This window comes from Alligator mississippiensis, chromosome 5, assembly GCF_030867095.1.
Source record: "Alligator mississippiensis isolate rAllMis1 chromosome 5, rAllMis1, whole genome shotgun sequence".
In the NCBI taxonomy this organism is placed as follows: domain Eukaryota; kingdom Metazoa; phylum Chordata; order Crocodylia; family Alligatoridae; genus Alligator; species Alligator mississippiensis.
The window spans coordinates 154916048-154937660 of NC_081828.1; the positions used below are offsets into that span (position 1 = coordinate 154916048).

The window sequence follows — 21613 nt, forward strand, 5'->3', positions numbered from 1 at the left end:
GCAGTGCCCTCCAGGTCTGCCCAAGCTGGGTGCCTGCAGGTGGTGCTGCTTGGGGGGGGGGAGGCACCGCTGCCACAGAGAGAAGCACCAGCCCTGCACCCACCCCACCCCAGGGACCGTTCCACCCACTGGCAGCTCGCCCTCCCCTCCCCACCACCGGAGAGGCAGGAAAGACACAGGTGTACACAACACAGGGGTTTACTTTGCCCTAAATTGAAGTGGTGTTTTTAAAAACCCACTGTTTCAATTTAAGGTGAAGTAAGCCCCCATTTCATCTATATACACCCATAGTGCCAGGGACTGTTCTTGTGTGTCTGGCATAGGTAAGACTCCCATCCATCCTCCTCCCTTGCTCTCAGAAGATATTACAGAAGGTTGCAAGGGCAGGAAAAATACTTGGTTTTCAAAACAAATTTCTAAACTTTAGAAAAGTTTTACATCTTTCAGCATTAATAAATCCCAAGATGTGTCCTCATTCTCTTTGGTTGCATCTACATGAGACACTACTGTACAGTGGTTACTGCGTATTTATTTAGTCCTTATTTATACAAGGACTAAATACATGCAGAATAACCCAAGTTACCATGCAGTAGGGCCGGCAAACACCTTTTTAGTGATGCTACTGCACAGTAGCTTAATACTACTGTGTAGTAGCATCACGTCACAGCTTTTTACCATGTGATGCTACTGTGCAATAGCATTGGGCTACTGAGCAGCCAGCATCTCATGTAGACACAGCCTTTATGTAGCATTATTCTTTGCTAGTAGCACCTTCTTCCTGAATAACTTCCATTGATGAATGTGTGTGCGTGTGTGTGGCGCGCGCACACGGACACACACACACACACACACACACACACACTGCCCTCTCAATGGCTGTATCATTGACATACTCAGTGTTGGCAGTTTTGCTTTTGGCACTCTGCCTACCATGGTACCATGCAACAGAAAAGCTTTTAAACATGGCAGGAGTATCTGTATTTTCCTTTTTGAACTGCATAGAAGAATAAGGGACAGAAAGGAAATTAGCATATCAATGAGAGGTAATATTCAGTATTTATTCTTACTGTGCTAAATGCTTGTTGGTTTTAAATTATTTATGGTGTCTTTGAGGACTGAACGCAACTTAGACCATGAGTAGACGAAATGAGGGGCACATGTGCACAACACTTTAAAGTGGGCTAAATGCTTTTGCACCACTTTAATGGTGTTGGTGTTTGCGTGCCTTGGTGGCATATTGTGCATTAATTACAGCCACTTTAGCAATTTGGCGGCATAATGCACCTAAAATGACTTGAGGCGCAGCAAACTACAAAACTCCTTCAAGTAGTTCTAGTTTGCTGCCCTACCAGCCACGGAGTGAAGCACCAGACTCTGTGTAGCTCGGGGGCTCTGCAGGAAGCCCTGCAGGCAGCCTGGCAGCAGCCCAGGAAGGCAGGCTCCACCCAAGAGAGGATAAAAAAAAAAAGTTGTGAGCCTGATCTCCCCCCCCGGAGCCTGCCTCCCTGAGCTGCGCTGGGGCCCAGTGATTTTCTCTGCATCTGTGGTGCTCTCCAGGACCACCCGAGCTGGGTGCCTGCGAGAGGGTGCCACATAGGGGCGGCGCTGCTGCTGCCTCAGAGGGAAGCACCGGCCCCCTGCCACCCCCAGCCCAGGGACCGCTCCGCCTGCCAGCAGCTAGCCCTCCCCTCCCTGCTGCTGGAGAGGCAGGTAAGTCAGGTGTGTGGACAATACAGGGGTTTAATTAGCCCTAAATTGAAGTGGTGTTTTTTTTAAAAACCACCGCTTCAAGTTAGGGCCCCCATTTTGTCTACACATGCCCTTAGAGCTCATTGATCCTGTCATAAGGAAAGGTGAACTGACTTGAGTTCTCACCCAAAATTTAAACTGAAAATAGAAAAAAAGAAGTTTGTAAAAAAAACCTGTTTGCTTTTCAGCTTTTGTTGTTCCCCACATGCCATTTCTTCTCTCTGAATTTCTGGGTTCTGCTCAAGCCTAATATTATTTTTTATTATTTGTCTTACAGGAGTACCTGGGGTCCCTGATCAAAGATCAGGCACCCACTGCGCAGAGCTTTGTACAAACATAGAGCAAATAAAGACAATGCATGTGCCAGGGAATTAATGGTCTAAGAGACCTGAAGTACAAAAACAAAACAGAAAAAAAAATCCCTGTGCTTGTGTTTTTTCACATTTTGCTCACTCATCACATTCAAAGAAACTTGCAAATTTCAGGTAGTTTATGGTCCTTATCCAAAGCTCCTGAATTCACTGGGTTTCCATTGATTCAACGTTCTCCGTATCACACCTTAAAATAACTTCTAGAAGTCTAAGATTATTCATAACTACAAGTTACTGACAATATTATGAAGCCAAGTAAAAGAAGAATGTTTTTATGGGCATCAAAATTTCAGGAAGGAGGAAGGAAAGGTCATCAAGTGATCAGTAGCAGAAATCTTATTTCCTCATGCTTCATTTTAATTCTGGACCACAAAAAAGCAGCAGCCATAGCTTTGAAAGATACCTAATATGTCTGAAAAAAGACTTCTCCACTAGCCTCCGGGAATGCTGAAAAAGGAAGAACATCTCTAACAACTCTCATTTGAGGTATTCTTTGACCTACCAAAAGGATGAGTCAACTTAGCTACCTTGGCTTTCAGAATGCAAGACCAGACTGGATAAATGATCCAAAATTTCCCACAAAGTAGTACGGAGTGTAATCGTGCTTCCTGGAATGGACTCTGTTTACCAAATTTTAAGACCGTATTCAACAAATCTGTTGAGTCAGAAGTTCCATATCAGAGCAACAGAACTATGAAGAGGCCTGAGGGAAAACTGGCAGCAAATATGGATTATCATCTCTGTCACAGAGCCCAGAAACCATTCCACACGATTCTTCCCTGCATCACGTCAGCATAGCTCTGAAAGCATAACTCAGAAAGAAACTACTAACCTCACTTTCCTCCATTAGGGGGCTTTGCAGTTTCCTGGCATGCCGTATCACTGCTTTGCTATTTCACTGCAGGAATCCTATTCTGCTGCCTATTCTGATGCCCTAACAGATGGCATACAACAACTCGGGATGATCTAGGTTTCCTTCCTACCTGGGCCTGGAACCCACAGTAAGGAGGGAAGGAAGAATTAACCTTTGGATCAACTGAACCAAATATACCTTGGTTAGAGGCACGAAAATGTGCTGAAAGGTAATTTTAGGGAACCTAGCAGCAAAGATTTCCACAACATGTCTTCAAGCCAAAGTACAGTAGAAGCTGGCTCCCATTCTCAATCACATACGTTCAGTCAAAGCTAAATTTAGAATTTATGTTGTGAAACCTTGGGCAAGTAAACCATGCAACTGCAAGTTCACAATATTAAGCAGGAGATTTCATAGGAAATTTGTTCAGATGCAGCCTCATTTTAAACCCATTTAAATCCTATGAATTTATTAAAATTGTATAGTACTATTTTAACATCAGCCAGACCTCTATAATACTGAACTGATGAATCTCTTGAGCAGATACTGACAATCCTGATAAGCTAAGCTAAAGTTTGGCTGGTGCTGCTGGTAAACAAATCATCCCCATGAAAGACAGACATTCAAGATCCCTGTCATTAGCCAACTCACTATTGCCACGCCACAGCTTTAATAAAAACAATACTTCATTAAAATTTGCACCTTAGTTAGAAAAGATTTTACAACAGATCTCCAAGCCTGCATTATTTACAACATTCTCCATGGAGTCTGAGATCTAAGATCCTCACAACATTTCTTGTGCATTTACCTGTCTCATCAATACAATATCCTTGTTTTTCTTTCCTCATGGGAACTGTGGGGATGTGTGCATATGAATGGGAGTATCCTGCTGACTTTAACATTACATTGAATTAGAAAGTGAATCAATCTTTAGAATATTCTCAAAAATAATATAATATAACTTCACTGGGCTCCATTTTATCCCATGGTTCCAACAGTAATGGGATGGAATTATTTTCACTAACTTTAGATCCTCTGAAAAATGTCATTACACAGAAAAAAATACTGTATTAATTTCTCAGTGCCTTCAAACTGGATCTCATATATTGAAATTAAATTAAATATATCTGGGTTAGAGGTAGTAAATTCAATTTATGGTTATACATAATTATTAGAAATGAATGAATAACAGAAAGTGTTCACTAACAACTCATTTTATCATTTTAAATTAACTTAGCCTGATGGCATTTGTGTCCTTATTGCTTTCACTCATCACAAATATTATAAATGAATGAGTTTACTAGAACGTTGACAGTAACAAAGACTTGTAAGTAAATGCTGCAGAATCTTCATAGAGGGTGAAAATAATGAATCCACCAACATACACAGTGACACCCAAAACCTGATTTTGAGTTTTATCTTGCATCCACAGAAATCTCTCTCTGATGGTAAGACCTTCTAAAAACTATAGTATGCTCACTGCACTGTTTACAATCTAGACTAAGATCCAAATTAAATTAAATAATCCTGTTCAAAAGTAATTGCAAATTCTGAACAGCTTGTGATTTTTCTGGACCACATTCTTTAAACAAATCAACTGTTGTCAGTTCTAATAATTGGACAGACACATGGGACACAAGCAAGCTACAGGATTGTCATCTCTGAAACACTCTGATGCTAACTGCCATTTATATTTGGTGAAAGAAAAGAAGATCGAAATAGATACAGGCAAGGAAGAGAAGAACAGCATTCATAACCATTTAGGCTAGTGATTTAATATTTTTTGATCCTTTATTATAATTTCTTGATGCATATCTTATTTTAGGGGAAAGAAATTAGACAACTGTTTTGAGCCCTTCCATTTCTTTATCTGGATATTCTGGATGCTATTGTGAAATACCCAGATAAAGAGACGTACTACAACCTACAATTCTTCAGAAAATGCATACAACTCTCCAGTGGCTAGAATCCAGATTCTTGGCTTATTTGGAGAATTCTCTACGGAAAGCATTTTAAAGTCTTGCCAGAATATGTATCGGACACCATCACAGCAGCTGTGTTTCACTTCACTTGCTTCAGAGGAAGTTGGTAATAGCCCAAAGATTTATCCCTTCATTCTTCTCCAAAATAAATCAGTTAGGGTCCTGATCCAGCAACTGGACTAACACAGACCCCCTATGTCCTGGCAGAGTTCCATTGTATTCAAGTAAGTTCATTGTGAAAGTAAGGGTCTGTGATGAAAGGATCAGGTCCTAATGGTGAGGGTTTTTCAAAAGAAACATAATTCTGAGGTTAGTCCTCTCTGATGGACACTATTTCTTTCATCTACCAAGACTGAATATGTTTAAACTCAACTTCAGATTCAACCTAATAACTAGTTCCTGATCCTTTTTAATGATTTCTAATATAATCCAGGGCTGTCAAACATCCAGACTGTGGCGATGGTTCATCCAGCCTGTGGGGCCAGCTCTGGTTGAGAAGCTTTACCTCCAGATCTGCTCAGGGGCCCAGAACTTCAGCAGTGAGATATGCAACATTGGCCATTTGTACATGCCACAAAATTGTCCTTTAAAGTGGCTTAATACCCTTTTGCACTGCTTTAATGATGCAGCTGTCTACACATGTTGGCGGTGTAATGCGTGTTAAATGGCTTTGGGACACAGCAAAAGAAAACATGTCTGAGGTGTTTTAGTTTGCTACCTTACAGCTGCGGAGGGAAACACCAGGCCCCATGCAGTTTAGGGGCTGTGCAGGCAGCCCAGCGGCAGCCCGTGCAGGCAGGCTCCACTGAAGGGAAAAAAAAATAAAGCAGCAAGCCTGATTCCCCCCTCCCCCCCTTCCCTGAGCCTGCCTGGGGACCCAGTGCTTCCCTCCGTGCCTGCGGTGCCCCCCAGGACTGCCTGGGCTGGGTGCCTATGGGCAGATGCCACCTAGAGGGCACCACTAGTGCCATGGATGACAGCACCAGCTCCTTCCCCTCCCTCCCCCCCCCCCCCCCCCCCGCCAGCTCAGGGACTGCTCAGCCCAACAGCAGCTCGCCCTCCCCTCCCCTTCCCAGCACTGGAGAGGCAGGTAAGGATTGGGCCCCACCCTTGTGTACACACCACGGGGGTTTACTTCACCCTAAATTGAATTGGTGTTTTTAAAAACCCAGGGCTTCAATTTAGGGAGAATTAAACCAAAGTAGACCACCATGGTGTGTACAAATGGCCATTGGTGCTAACTCCCATGGTGGAAGAGCTGATGCATCTCTAGGGCTGGCATCCAGTTTAACACTGCCGCTGCTTACCCCACCACTGGACCTTGTTTGTCCAGTCTGTGAGCAGCCCTGCAATCCAGATCCCACCTGTGGGACCAACTGAGTATGACACCCCTGTTTTAATCTGCATTAAGAAAGTAAAAAAAATAGCCATGTAAAGCTTTATCCAAAGCTTTCTGAAAGCCTAGATACATTAAAACTTTTTGTTCCCTTTCTATCTAGATGGGTAGGTGTTACATTTAGATTGACCTAACTTGAAAAAAACATCATAATTCATAACTTTTAAGTAAGTAACATGGGTCTCCAAAACACACAAAGCTCTTCGTTTTGTACTCATTCATTATTAGTGCCGTGTAACCAACATCACACATCTTTAATTTCTTTTAAGGTATATGGTATGAGCCAACATCTCAAAGCAAGTTTTCTTTCTGGAATCTGCAAATTATTCCTTTTTTGCTGTAGATAAAAAGCAGCCTATATTCTTTGATTTAGAACTTTTCTGTGCTTAGGTACCTGTCAGAAGGATAAAAGACATATTGGAATCATGCATCAAAGCATGTTAAGTGCACGACTGCATGATAAAGAGCAGACTGCTACAATTCAGCTGTGCAGAAGTCTAATGAGCACTCCTGGTATGGAAAGCTCCATCTGTTGTACCAAACCTACAATGACTCTAAGTTACTCTTCCACCATAAAATGATTTTACATCTGCTTTACTTAAAGAAGAGTATAAATCAGAAACCATGATTATAAATTTTGATGACACCTTTGGAGGAGATATATATAGTATACACATTCTATGTATTGAAGGCATGCAAGAGATATATTGCCAAAGTTAAAGTAAATCAGTATTTCCTGGCTGACTCATATATATCATCTGTGTTTATGACTGTTACTGAGATGTGACAATTGACCCACTTCTATGAAGGCGCAGTTTTTTTCCAGACAGTAACAGGTCCAGTACACTATAATGACATCACATTTTTACTGGGCTGCATGATGTCTAAAAGTCAACTTAAAATTTTGTTCTCTGAGAACAAATTATTGAGAATAAGTATGGGAATGCCACCCAACCATGTATAGGACCCAGTTAAAAAAAAAAAAAAAGTAGAACAGCCTGCCATTTAGAAATACTGCAGTAGTGGTATCAGGGGAAAAGAAAGTGGGACATAAAGACTCCAGGGACAAAATACAAAGCTTATAAGGAAGACTTCCACTAAAAATGGAAAGAAGAGCTTCTTTCTTATAGCAGGAAAATAACAACAATGCTAAAAAGTACTGCCAAAAAAAAATCTCACACAGTAATATAGGTATCACATTTTTAAATGAGAGTGAATAACTTTCAAATTGCTTAGGTACTTTGAGTAAAAAAGAATAAGACTCATAGGAGATTATGTTTATTAGTAAACCACACTTCAGTACAGGAGTTAATTACAAAAGTAAGAAACATGAGAAACATAAGAAACATAAAAGTAAGAAACATATAAATCTGTCCCCATTCCTGAATGATAATCCATTTATTACATAGCCTCTGAACCTCCTCTCACTCTTATGAAGGTCATCTTGATATGTTCAATGCTCTCAACCTCCTCCCAGACCTGGTTTGTGGGGAGGTAAGGTTTGGGTTATGTGTGAGATGTCATTAAGAATCACCCTACTGTGACATATCTAAGCTACAGACCGGTACGGCTTTGGGGTTTTTTTCCCCCTTCTTTACCCAGCAGAAAGTGTTGAACCAGCAGCTCCTGGACCATCTCAGAGCAAACCACAAGGAGGAATTGTGGAAGGAAACAGAGACAGGAGCTCTGAAATGCTATCTTAATTCCATGGAGCGTACTATGTAGCTATATGCACAGATTTTGTCAAGCCACCAGCCAGCTAGAAAAGAGAAGAGTGTGTATGTGCATATGTATGTGCGTGTGCATGAGTGAGTGGGGAAGAGATAGGGGGGAAATTGCCTGAAATACTATTTTGTCCATGCTACATTTTTCCCCTCATTACTGTATTTGTTAATTCAAATTATTTTATTAGGCACGACCTGTTTCTATGAATGCTTCATTTGTAACAATTTCCTGAAAAATTTTCTGAGTTTCAGAGGTTTGGGACGGGTTGCTCATAATGTCTCAATGAGATTCCACTTCAAGCCCATCTTGTGACAGTGTAAAAACTAACGATAGTGTGCACACCTAGCACAGACAGCTCCTCTGGAAAGGATAATATACCAATAGCCATGGAAAACATTTACTTCTACTACAGCAAAAGATAAGAGGTCCAGCTTTTGTGCGACAGTGTAAGAGCAGCGGGGGCAGCAAAGAAAGAAAATTCCTAGATGACCTAGTTCGTCCACCCTTCCTCTCTTCTTACCAGTGATTTAAAAGGTGAAATTCACAACTTCCTGCTAAACAAAGGCAACAAAAAGTGAATTTGTTCAGGTAATGAAGGAGTAGAGGTCAGTTGAGTATGTGAAATATTACTTTGTTTTCGTCATCTCCCATGTTCTCTGGCTGCTGGTCAAACTTATGCTGTCGCTTCAGCATGTTCCCTAGCAAAGAGATTGGCTTTTGAATTTGCATAAGCAGAATTTCATATCTGCTTCAGTGACCCATACCTCCCCAGCTTGTTAAGCACTGGCAGGGAGACCTTTACTAAAGTATACAGAAGGGAGAGATGTTACCGCTTTAGATGAGGCATGGCAATGTAACCTTAAGAGCACTTTAAAAAGATCATGGCTGGGGGCCTTATGATCTTGATTTTGCAGGGTGTATTGTGCAGACAGATGTTACACAAGTTTTTCCCATCCCCTTTCACCAAAATAGATGGCAGAAAAGGGCCTCAGAAACACAGCTAGTCATTCAACTTTTGAGGCAGCTTGTAAAACTCTTATGTCCAGGTGAGAAGGCTATGCAACCTCAGGTCTACCAGATCATGGGGAGGGAATGCCATCTCCCAAAACTTGTGGACAGGCAGATATGGCCCTCTCTTTCCCTGTTTTCCCTATTATTGTACTAGACCAGGATGAGCAAAGTCTGGCCCACAGCAGACTCCATTTCTCAGCAACCCCTGCCCAAATCACTGTGGCCGGTTTCCATGGAGACCCCAGAAGTGGTGGGACTGTGACAGTGTGGGACCAGGGTTTCCATGGGGACTAGCCCCAGCAGCGCTGGCAGGGTGCACGGCTGGGAGGTAAGGTGCTCCGGGGTCAGGATCCTGTAGCGTGACAGCATGGTCCAGAGCCAGGGTAGAGCTGTAATCCAGTGGCCACATGCCCCATGCAGGGGCATGCAGGCAGCAGACCACGGCTTTGCCCTGACTCCAGACCACACTGGCATTGCCACAAGATCCTAGCATTGGCTCCAGAACTCCCCACCCAGCCATGCACCCTGCCAGTGCTGCTGGGGCTGGTCTCCATGGAAACCCTGGCCCCGCGCTGTCATGGACCTGCTGTTTCTGGGGTCTCCATGGAAACCAACTGCAGCAACATGGGCAGGGGCTGCTGGGAAATGGAGTCTGGCTACAGGACAGATCTGCCACTTTGCCCACCCCCATTTAGTTTCCATAACCCTGACCACAGGAGAAGGGAAAGAGCAGGGAAGCAGGAAGAAAAGGTGGTGAGAAGAGATGCAGGTTGGTATAAAAGTAAATGGGAGGCAGGGTAGAAAGGGAGTGTAATGTGTGGGAGGTTCCAAGCCACATGTACTTGTGATATATGGGAGAACTGGGCTGGGGGTTGGGAGGAAAGGGATTAATGGCTCTCCTACTTTAGTGCCAGGGCACTGCAACACATTCAAAGGTAACAGCCCAATGGGGAGATCTTGTTTTGTCAATGGTTATACACCAATACCACAGCATGCAAGAGACCTTACAATCCCATGGTCTCTGAGAAGTCCTTATGGTGATGGACACACATAACATGTAGAATGGTTTAAATGCAGCATGCCTCTTCAGTCCCTAGGAATCAAAAACTGTGGGACAAAGCACTTCTACCTACCTACCAAGGCAGACAATACACTTCAGACTTTAGTCATTTCTAGGCTATTTAGTTTATTGATCTCATGTTTAGGAAAGAATAGAAAGCAGAAAAGTGAAGACTCCCCAAGCCACAGGTCACTTACACCCTGCAGCCCTTCCCCTGCCAAGTAAAGTATGCAAGCACTACCCGCTATCTCCAATTTGCCCAGTGCACGGCATGCTAGGCTGGGTGTTCACTCCCATCCCCTAGTGTCAGAGCCACAGCACATCACATAACTGTGAACCTGTTCCTAATCAGTGACATTTTGGAATGGCTCAGTTGTTATGTGTATCTGCACTTTGTGTTTTGGTCATCTCTTAGCTGCCTACAGAAAAATTCTCCTCTCTTTTCTTCTATTGCATGTCCCTTCCTATATCTTATGTTACTTCCTCCAGTGTCTGTCTTGTTCAGTACTGATCATTTGATTCTCTTTTCAAAACCCTCCACTAGCATCTCTTCACCTTACCACATTCTAGCTCTTCTTCCTCACTTTCAAGGCCCTGCATAACTGTATCTTATTCCTATACCTCTGCTCCCATTTCCTACTATTCACCACACTTCTCAAAATCTACCTTTCTAAATCCCTATTGAATCTTTCTCCCACTCTTTCTTCACACTTTGTTTCATTACACCAAATATAGTGGCAATTGCTTCCTTCTGCCCTTGTTCCACTAGCCTCATTAAAAGTTTCAGTAACACTTGGAAATTGGAACATTTTCTGATGTATTGCATGGGGGTTGATCTCTGTCTATTTTAGAATCTGAGCTCATTGGTCTCATGTCTTCACCTCTGTTTAGTATAGGGCTGTGTATACTGTTGGTTCTCAATTTATAACAACCCTGAATTTTCTCCTCTTGTTCCATTCCAGCTGCAGAGTTGTATGAATGATACCGCTATAAACATGCTAAGTATCAGTTATGTCTCCCACTCACTTTCAAAAAAAGAAGCTTACACTGTCCAGGAAGGCTGGACTGCCAGGATGAAGCCTCCTATTAAATGGACTTAGCTGTTGTGAAAAAGATATCTTATGCTTGTCAAAGAAGTACACGGATAAAGAAATGAGAGTACTGTGTTGACAGTAGCTTGCCTTAACATCATTTTCCCATTCCTTGCTTAACATGCTGTTACTGAACTGAATTGATTGCATGAAATTTAGTCATAATAAAATGATGAAAGTAGCCATTGTAGATCTCTATTCAAAGTTTCATATCTTGAATAGTGGGCTGATTCAGCTTCTCTGCCTTTCTATATCTTTGACAGATGCATGTCTTATATCATCTTTTTTTCTCCCCCGGCTGAGTATGCCTTACTTACTGCTTTTCCTCTCTCTAACTTATCTTTAAATGATGTGCTATTAATCAACTGAAGACACCCTTCACTATTAAGTGTTCCTCAACTGATTTTTCTTTAGCACAAGCAGTTACTGGTTACAGGATTCCTCCCACATGGTGAAGCAGGGAGGAGGCAGTAAAGACTGTCTAGCCACATAAATACTATCTGGTATGTTTATACCCACCTGCCAGTTTGCTGCAATGACTGTACTGTTGCTTGTTCTTAGCTCAGTATATGGTGGGAGGGATGCTGAGCAATGCCTTGCATTTTTTTAAAGCTATTGCTCTTCATGTTCCTCCCTTCTTCTGATTAACCTGGCTCAATGCCTGTTCAGTAGCAACAATATTTTAATACCTGAAACGATATGTATACACTTTCCCAGCAAGTCATGCTTATCCGTTCTCATGCTGTCATATTTTTCTATGCTTTATTATCTCATTTTACATGCAAACTTTCAGAATCAGAGTACAGGGCTGTGGTGAAAGAACGGAGAGAGAAAGAGAGGGAGAGAGAAGAGAGAGGAAAATAACACCCCATCAAGAATTTCAGCTGTTGTGAACACACCCAGTCTCCACAATGCAACAAAATGTGCGTGGGCACAGGTGGGTCCCAGTTTCTTTTGCTGGAGCAGAGCCCAAATCCAGAGTCTGAATGTCGACTTTCACTGCTGTTTGCTATTTTTATTGGACTGAGGCCATTGCAAACATTTGCAGGTGGTTTGGCCATATTCTGACACTTAAATACTTGTGGTTGTGATAAAAATCAGAATATTGCTACAAGATGGGTCTTCAGGGCTTGATCCTACTCCCCCTAAAGTCAAAGAGAATTTTATCCAGTTGCTATCTCTAATTCCTAGTATTCATTAAGAGGCACATTCTCTGGGGGCACTTCATCTTTTCAGTAAATATTCACTTCTGCTTGAGGGCGTGAGAAAACAAAATCCTTTTCCTAATGTTTTACACACATTTGGGCTCAAACAGAACACTCAGATCCAAACAAAATCTGAACCAGGATTTGATCTCAATTTTTAAATAGCCAAACCAAAACCACCAACCTTCAGGGTGTTTGTAAGCAGGTTCTGAATGTACTGGTTATTAACAGTCTCTGAGTTTATGATAATTTGCCTAATACTGAATCCACTGCTGTGTCTGTGTTCCTCCTGAATGATTCTTGGTTATCATCCGAAGTTTAGAAGGGTACAATTAAGTGGAAATGACAAAATATGTTCTTTGATAAATGCTGCAAACATCACAGGGAAAAGTCTATGAAAAAAAAGAGTACTCAAAAGTCTGGCAAGAAGCTGAAGTCCAAAATATAGCAATTTTCTCCTTGAAAAACAAAACCTCCTTGGATGAGGGAAGAATGGAGGAAAAAGTGTGCTGGAGATCATATCACTCACTTCATTCACATACAGAGAGCAAAGCTGCTGACAATTATTTCCTAGTAGAGTAGCTCTAGACAGCATACCTATTAATTAATCACATAACAGAATTTAGATATATGTTATGAAATAAGTTCCCATTGCAGACACTAGTGATTGACCAAACACTTTTCTCCTAAGTCTTCAGACATTTCTCATCTTGACTGAATGGAACCTAACTCCAAGTCACTGAAGGCCCAAACCAAATGTACACATATATTTCGTTTTGGGCCTTCAGACTAAATAGATAGATAGATAGATACACACATACACATACATATACATGTATATATGTGTGTGTGTGTGTGTGTGTGTACACACATATTATATTCTTTTATATTATTAATTAAATATCTATTAATTAATACTAGTTTATCTTTATGCATTAATGTAATTTATTTCTGTTAAGTATTTCACTTAAAACAAAAAAAAGTTGGTTTACCACCTGCAAACATCTCATGCACACACAGACAGACAGACAGACAGACATAGGAGATGTTAGCAGGTGGTAAACCAACTTTTGTTTTAAGAAGTGAAACACTTAACAGAAATGAATGTCATTAATGAATAAAGATACAATAATATTACTTAATAGATATATTCATATATATATATATATATATATATATATATATATATAAATTAGTAAGAATACATTGTATTAATAGTTATAACTAAGATAGAGATAGATCTAACTTAGTTAATTAGTTAGTTATAGCTATAGCTATATACCTTATTTAGTTAGTCTATAATGGTGCATTCTGACTGACTTTAGACCAACATCACCAGCTACTTGTCAAAACCAAACTGACAGCACTCTACAAAACCACATATAATACTAGTTATATTACTGACATAACTGTTTGAAACCTGAATAAAGTCCAGTAAGATACACCTGATCCATGTACTAAATGCTTTTTTTCAAACTGGAATCGTAATTGCCCCAGACAAGTTATATTAGAAACTGAATGGATAACTTTAGTTAATTAACGCAATTTATTTCTGTTAAGTATTTCACTTCTTAAAACAAAAAAGTTGGTTCACCATCTGCAAACATCCCCATTGAGAGACTTGATCTTTGAAAACCTGCAGGCTATTTAGTTAATGGGACATGCACAAGGAGTTGTCTTACGTATATTCAGAGCTAGGGAAGATACAGGTAAAAGGCATTTCAATCCTGTAACAGAAAAATATTGCACACAGTGGGCACTACCAGTTACCAATAATTAATAATAGCAGCAGCAGCACTTTCATTCTGAGTAACATTCAGTAGTCAATATTTTTAGAGTTGTGTATACTACATGCATAGTTAATCATATATGTGTGTGTGTGTAAATATAAAATACACACACACAGTTATTGTATCTGAAAATAAAGACCAGTAATTGTCTACATATATATGTATATGTTTAATGACTACTAGTCTTTATGTTTAAATACTGTAACCATGTGCAGTTATAGTAATTGTATGCATAAAGTATATACATTTTTGTGCCTGCTGTTCTGAAAATGTAGGCATATATACAACTCATGCAAACCAAATAAATGTTGGTGGTATGAGAACATAAGAGGTGAAAGGACTTATATGGCATAGTTATAAATAACATAAGTATGAATAACTATAAATACTAAGTGAGCATTGTAAATTGGACACCTTTTCACAGATATTCCCAAGACTGTCTTTACACTTTGTTTGGCAGTCCTTGACTAACACAGAACTTAAAAAACAGAAGGTTTAATCTTGCAATGTGTTGAATGCTCCTGCCAATGACTGAACACCAATGCCCAATGAATGAAATATGATAACAGTATTTTAAAGATCAAGACAATCAGTACTTTAAAGATCAGGCCCAGAAATGTCATCTCTCTCCCTTCGCAACAAAATTTTAATAACAGCTTTAACCTTCGATTTTAAGAACACAAAACTAGATCACATGAAGCACAGCAGAACTTTCATCCCAGTACATCCATTCAGCATTCCATAACAAACAACACAGACAAGTCATATGATTGTGGTTGCCTTTTCACCACAGGCTGTGCATCACATATTATGGGAGATTCTCCAGCATAGTAATGGATTCCAGGTAAGTTTAGACATACTTCTTGAAAATCCAGAACATAACATCGTGGTCTATTCCATAACCACCAGGGTGGAAGGCAAGAAAAAAATAGAGTGCTTAGACTTACCCAATCTGTCGATTTGTGGAAGGTGCTTGTGTTATGACTGAACTGGACTGTGGAGATGGCATGGCTTGTTGAATCACAACGCTGGTGTCATGGTTTGGCATCCTAGTATTCGTGAGCTGGTGGGTTCCAGGCCCTGCCATTGCTCCTCCAACTGTGTTATGCATTGAGATATTCTGTGAGAAGGGGAAAAGGAATGGAGGGGAAAAAATAAAACTATAGTTTCTTCTCATGTTTTGTACAACTAAAAGTAGAAAGCTGGAAGAAGTGTCAACAAAATGAAAAGTTATTCGCTCCTGGCAAACCTCAATAGATCTTGCAACTATAAAGAATGAAAAATAACTATTTACTTTTACAGAACAATACAAATGGAAAATACCTGGAAGTTGGCTAATCGCTCTCCTGCAGTTCTGGCTTGTGATTTATAATGGGGACATTTAGCACATTTTTCTGACTGACTCCGATACCTATTTCATTTGAAAATGATTTTTGTGATAAAGACATGACATTTTGATTTGCTATTCTAGTTGTTTACTGAGTACTAGACCTGCTTGGAATGAATTAAGTGTCATGGTCTTAAAGTAGTAAACAATACATGGTATTCTATCATCACAGCCATTTCTTCTAGATTCAGTAGGTAACTTAGAGCAATATTGTCCGAGAGCCCACTGAAGATGGTAATTACATATAATTTTGAATACATTTCTATCATTAGTATGTGGCTTGTTTTACAAGAGAAAATGTAGTAGTGAAAAATCCTATTATTTCTCTCTTCTCCCACCTGCAATCTATGAATATCATATATATCTTCAATAGTCATGACAACGCTTACATTTCTAACAAAATTTTAATTCATGAACCAATTTCCAGTAGCGAACATCAAAATAGCTAAAACCAACAATATTCTAATATTCACCTTGTTTTACAATCATATTAAGCCATATTGACTATAAAGTGATAGTAGAAGGATAGTAATACTTGAATGGTGGTTCAATATGATGGGATACCACTACTAGCTTACTTGTTTCCAAGTACTTTAGAGAAACAAGGGAGTATAGGAGCCACAGAAGTAGTAACGGTTCTCCACACAGGTTGAGGCATCTCTCACTTTCTTCTACTGACAGCAGATTCTCTGTCTGCACATACTTCCCTTCCAGAAGCAATTACTTGGAAAAGGTTGCATCAGAAATTCCCATGAAGGCCTTTCTGAAATTCAGAAAACCGCTGCTCATTTGTGCTCCTGGCCGGAATAGTTTTCTCCCAAGGGTCACAAAACACTGAACCAGATAGACTTTGCTAAGCTCCTGGTGGGTAAGGCATGCAACAGAGATTCTATTCCCTCTTCGACGCTTCCTTTTACTTCTATCCACACCACCAATGTAGGGTATTGGGCTGAATATTTTGGATACCCAGAACATACAAAGGACACAAGAGCAACAAGTCAAAGCATAATAGTCGCACATTAGAAAGAGACAGGCACTGATTGTAACCTTTGCTGACATCAGTTGTACTCTGCAGAGGCATAGCACAGTACAGGACTGGGGGCAGAAGTGTTTCCATTTTCTTCTTCTCCTTCCCTATAATTTCATGCCTCCCTAAGCTATAAATGGTTTGTTGTTATGAGACTGACAAGTCTTGGTTGTACATTATAATTGTAATTTTTACTTTACATGCACACACTTGTAACTCTTACAATTATAACCATTTAGAATAGACACTTTATATTTTCAGTGACTCAACAGTAGACTGAAAGCAAGAGAGCTGAAAAACTGAAATAACTATTAATACAGCCAACTATGAATTAAAATAAATAATTGAAATAATTATTGGCACATTGATAATTCCTGTGACTAATGTAAGAGATGTTTTCAGGTGCGAGTTACGATAAGACACCAAGCTGCAGATAGCAAGCCTGACATTCCCCAATGAAATGTCAAACTTGGCCTGACTTTTATGTTTACAAGAAGAGAGTTTTGCAAACTAAGAGTTATTTTCATTGGAATTATGCTTATGAATTTACAGAGAAATTCAAATGTATTCATATCCAAGTTGAGCTCTGAACTGGATCCAAAAAACTGAAATGCTGCCCCCATGAAAAAAAAATTGAAAAGCTTGATTTGAATTCCAGACACTAATATCAAGGATTGCAGGCACTACTAGTAAGGGGAAAAAAAACTGACTAAAGCAGATAAACCCTAAATTAATGACTGAATCATTAGTTTGGGATTTGTGTTGCTTCCTATTCATGTTTGCTTTTAAGGAGTTTTGCATGCTTCTCAGTGAGGAGAGCCTGGAGATCACCTCACTTCTTTCCTTCTCCATCTCTCACTCTCATCAAGATCCTGACTGGGATAAAACTGACACAGGAGGGAGCTCTCATCACACCAACCAAAGGATGAGGAGCTGAAGGGACTGCCAATTAACTAGGTTAAGGGATAACTCTCCCACTGCTTTTAGCAGAGGACAGAAATCTGTGATAATAGCTGGTCTTGTGTCATAGTTACTCTTCCATTATTCCTGACCATCCCAGAGCAGACATTTTTAGCTATATTATTATAAATCAGTTAGCACAGTGGTGCATCCTATGGCTTGCAGAAACTTGTCATGGGTCTCCTCATGGGTCTGGAAATTTGGCACTGGGGAGTGGTGGCAGTGTAAATTGCTGTTCCCCTGCCAAGTTTCTAGATTCTCCCCCTTTGGGGAGCCCCATGGGCTGGATGATGTGGTCCCGTGAGCTAGCTGTTTCAGTGTGTGGTTGGACTGGCATGCAGGGTTGGTCCAATGCATAGCTGGATCCAGGTAAATGGGATAATATTCCCAGATCTGACCCGAGGAACTGCCCTGCATATGGGTTCTAGCCAATGGACTCATCCACCTCCAGGGACTCATCTAGCCCACAAGGCCAGATAGGTTGAGCACCACTGGTTTTGCATATTTGGACCCAAAGGTTACCATCAGGAATGGGGTCCCACTGTCCCAAGCACTACTGAAACACAAAGAAACAGTTTTTGCTCTAAAGAACTGTGTTTAGGGATTTCAGGTCTTCAGCAGCTAAATCAAGTGCCCCAGTCTCACTGACCCAGGGAAATATACTTCCAGCCAAAAACTTTCTCTCTGCAAAATGGAGTTTTATTTTTTACCTAGGAGAATTTCTACAATCTTTGATTTCTTCTCAGCCTGAAGAAGGATGTGTGCACCCAAAAGCTTGCAAAGAAATAATTTTTTAAAAATTTTTAGCTGGCCTAATAAAAGGTATCAAATCCGAACCAAGACTTTTAAAAGGTTTGTGTTTCACTCAGCCTCACTGAAAAAGAGAAAGACTAGGACTGGGAATTGAGGAAATCAGGTCCTAATTTTTTTGTTAGATGGCACTGAAGGGTATTTGTGGCATGCCCATAGACCTAGCGTACTTCACTGTGTTTTTAATAACAATCTTTAAGCAAACACTAGATATAAAAGGAGATACAGTGTTTTTAAAGCTAATGTTTTTTAAACCTGATTCCAAGAAGAGGATAATGTATTCTGAACTCAGATTCCCTTGGGAGTACAATATTTACATTATCTTCTACTTCCTAACTTTTTGCAAAAGTCAGTCTTCAAGAGGACACTTGTACCTTTTCCTCCTATGATCAATGGCTTGAAAGTACCACTTCCTTTTAGAGGCAGAAGCCTATTGGGGTTTATCTTTTATGGTCTAGCAAACAAGTACATATATTGTGTCCAAAACAATACTAGCTGTTATCCTACTGCCAAGCATAGGAGAAAACAAACAAACAAACAAATTAAAAAGAAACCAAAAATCCCTTTGGTTCAATAATCTTTCTCCCTCCTGGTCTTCTCCATGTCTGAATACTACTGCTCATCTACAGAGGGATCGCCTTTCTGTCTATCATAGGAAAGATCATTGCAAGAACCCCTGTGAACTGCTTGCTTCCACTAGCTGAAGAGCTCCATGTAGGTTTAGGACATCAAGAAGTACAACTGAGATGATCTTCACAGCTTACCAGCTGCAGGAAAAATACTGGGAACAATATAAACCTCTCTGTGTGGCTTTCTTTGACCTCACACAAGCCTTCTACTGTCACCAAGCAATGTTGCAGATGCCCACTGAAATTTGTCACATTCTTTGCTTCCTCCATGACAGTATGTGAGTGCTTGTTCTCAGTAACAGATCTATCACAGATCCCTTTGAGGTTAAGATGGGAGTTAAAGCAAGGCTGCATCATTGCTTCAACACCCTTCTCAATACTCATCATTATTCTTATCCAGAGCCAGTGGAGAAACTACCCCTCTGTCTGAACAAAAAAGGTGCATTGAGCTATTTTAGAAAAAGACCTACTAGTGAGAAATTGTTTTACTCTAGAGGAGATATGGACATGAAACTCTTGTAAAAATCTGCCTTTTATTACTGTTACTAACCAATTGCCTGTCAAGAATGATGTGGGGGGAGCAGGCAGGAACAGAGGCCTGCATCCCTCTTCCCTCTCCCCCCCCCGCACCTTGGGTCAGGGCTGGGGCCATTCCCCCTCTCCCCCCACACCGCTTTGAGCCATCAGCCCCCATCCCCTTCCTGCTGCCCTCCCTCCCCTGTTCCCCGCTGCCTCCCCTCCCTACCAGCTGTTGTTGGGGAGGTCAGGGGTGCTGGCCCCTGGCTCCAAGGAGCAGACACAGGGGGGGCGAGGCCAGTGCTGCTGGCTTTGCCCCCCCCGCCTCCCTCTCCATCACTTGTGTTATTGCGGTGCTCCAGGCCTTGTCATCCCCCTCTGCCTCCTTGCCCCCTCCCCTCCAGCCCCTTAGACTCCACTCTCATGGCGGCACTCTGCCGTCTCTCCCTTTCTGTGTAGGGCACTGCCAAGACAGCCAGTCAGAGCACGAATAAAGCATTACAGACAGACAAACAGACTTGGGCTTTTATAATATTAGAATTATGAATACATGCAACTGATGTTGCATACTGCCTTCTATGACATTATCCAGCAGCACTGTGAAATGCAATGGACAATCTGAATGAAGAAAAAAACAAAGGTCAGTTGAGAAGTCTGTTGATAATACTGAATGATCTTTCAAAATGAAAGCTAAGACCCGACCATACTTTATTCCAGTTAATGGGTAAGGTTCTATATCACACCTCTACAGTCTTTCAAATGTTACCCCGTCACACTGTATGTGCTGTTTTACTGCAACAAAAAGCAAGTGTTCACACCTGCATGCTATTTGCCTCACCATAAAAATAGCTGCAGCGATCTGTTCACCCTCTTTTCTTCCAAGGGACCATGGGTGTTAGGACCATGGGATTTGAACCTGATGATGCTGGGCCAGCTGTGCCAATAGTGATGCTGGCCCAGCCACCCTGGGTTTGAATTTCCATGGTCCTAGCAGATTGTGGGCAGAAAGAATGGCTGGCTTTCTGATACCTGGCCCAGCTAGTGAGCCATCAGGTAACTCTACAGGGTCCCTACTACTGCAGCTGTAGCTGCCAAAGCTCAGGGTCTTGCCAGTGCTCTTGCAGCAATAGAGGTGCCATGGCAGCAAATCACCACCACTGCTGCCGGAGCCCTGAGAAAAGCTAGGGTTCTGACAAGGGCAGTGGGGCATCTCCACCAAATGATCAGCCCTTGCCACCTCAAGAAACCCTATCAGCCCTTGCAGCCAGCAGTGACTGACAAGGATGCAGTGGTAGCAAGGGTTGGTCAGATGGCAGCGATTCCAGCTTTGTAATCACCTGATTAGCCCTGGCTGCTGTGGGCAGATACTGGATAAAGATGATGCTGCTTCCTCTATTTTTCTGAATATAGCACCCCCTTTTCTTTTTTCAAGCTCAAACTATCTGGTGCCTAATTCATTAATAGATTTTAGAAGACCAGCAGTGCATTTTTCAATGATTTTATTATTAATTAAAGAAAAAACAACCCAGCTCTACATAACATACTTAACAAGGCAGTCAATTCCTGTGGGTTCCTGTTTATGTCTTTTATGGAAGACTCTTCATATCAACAACTCTATATCCTAAAGTGTTACAATTCCTTTTACTGTGGCTGCTCATCCTAACCCAATGCCCTCTGATTCCTCTGATATCCTGAGCAAAATGCAGAGGATCTAGCACTTTTGGTATTTATCTTAATTTTTGTGACATGATCTAATTACAGACATCCAGTGATGCCCTCTAATTACCAGTGGAAATGAATACTGAAAGATGCCCCTTGTCTTCCAGGACTTCCCCCACCATGACCTTTTCAGCATGTCTGTTCAGGCTAAGTTTTTGACATATGATACCATCTTTAGATATACAGTAATATACAATATATACCAGATGTACCTGTGATAAGTCACTATAGTACAGGAAATAAAAGGAAACATGATAAGGGAATGTAATGGATGCATTTAAAGGAGGAAGAAATTTTAAAACAGCAGAGCTAGGTCTCAGCAATGTCACATT

General features: G+C 41.0%; 1 protein-coding gene across 3 annotated transcripts in view; it reads right to left on the bottom strand.

Annotated features, from left to right (window-relative positions):
* CREB5 (cAMP responsive element binding protein 5) overlaps positions 1–21613 on the bottom strand; it is a 379878-nt gene that overhangs the window by 246716 nt on the left and 111549 nt on the right. For all 3 annotated transcript variants that reach the window (XM_006276942.3, XM_019498044.2, XM_006276944.3), the window contains one exon: positions 15181–15353. In XM_006276942.3, the coding sequence (XP_006277004.1) occupies positions 15181–15353 (173 nt within the window). The remainder of the gene's footprint in view (positions 1–15180; positions 15354–21613) is intronic.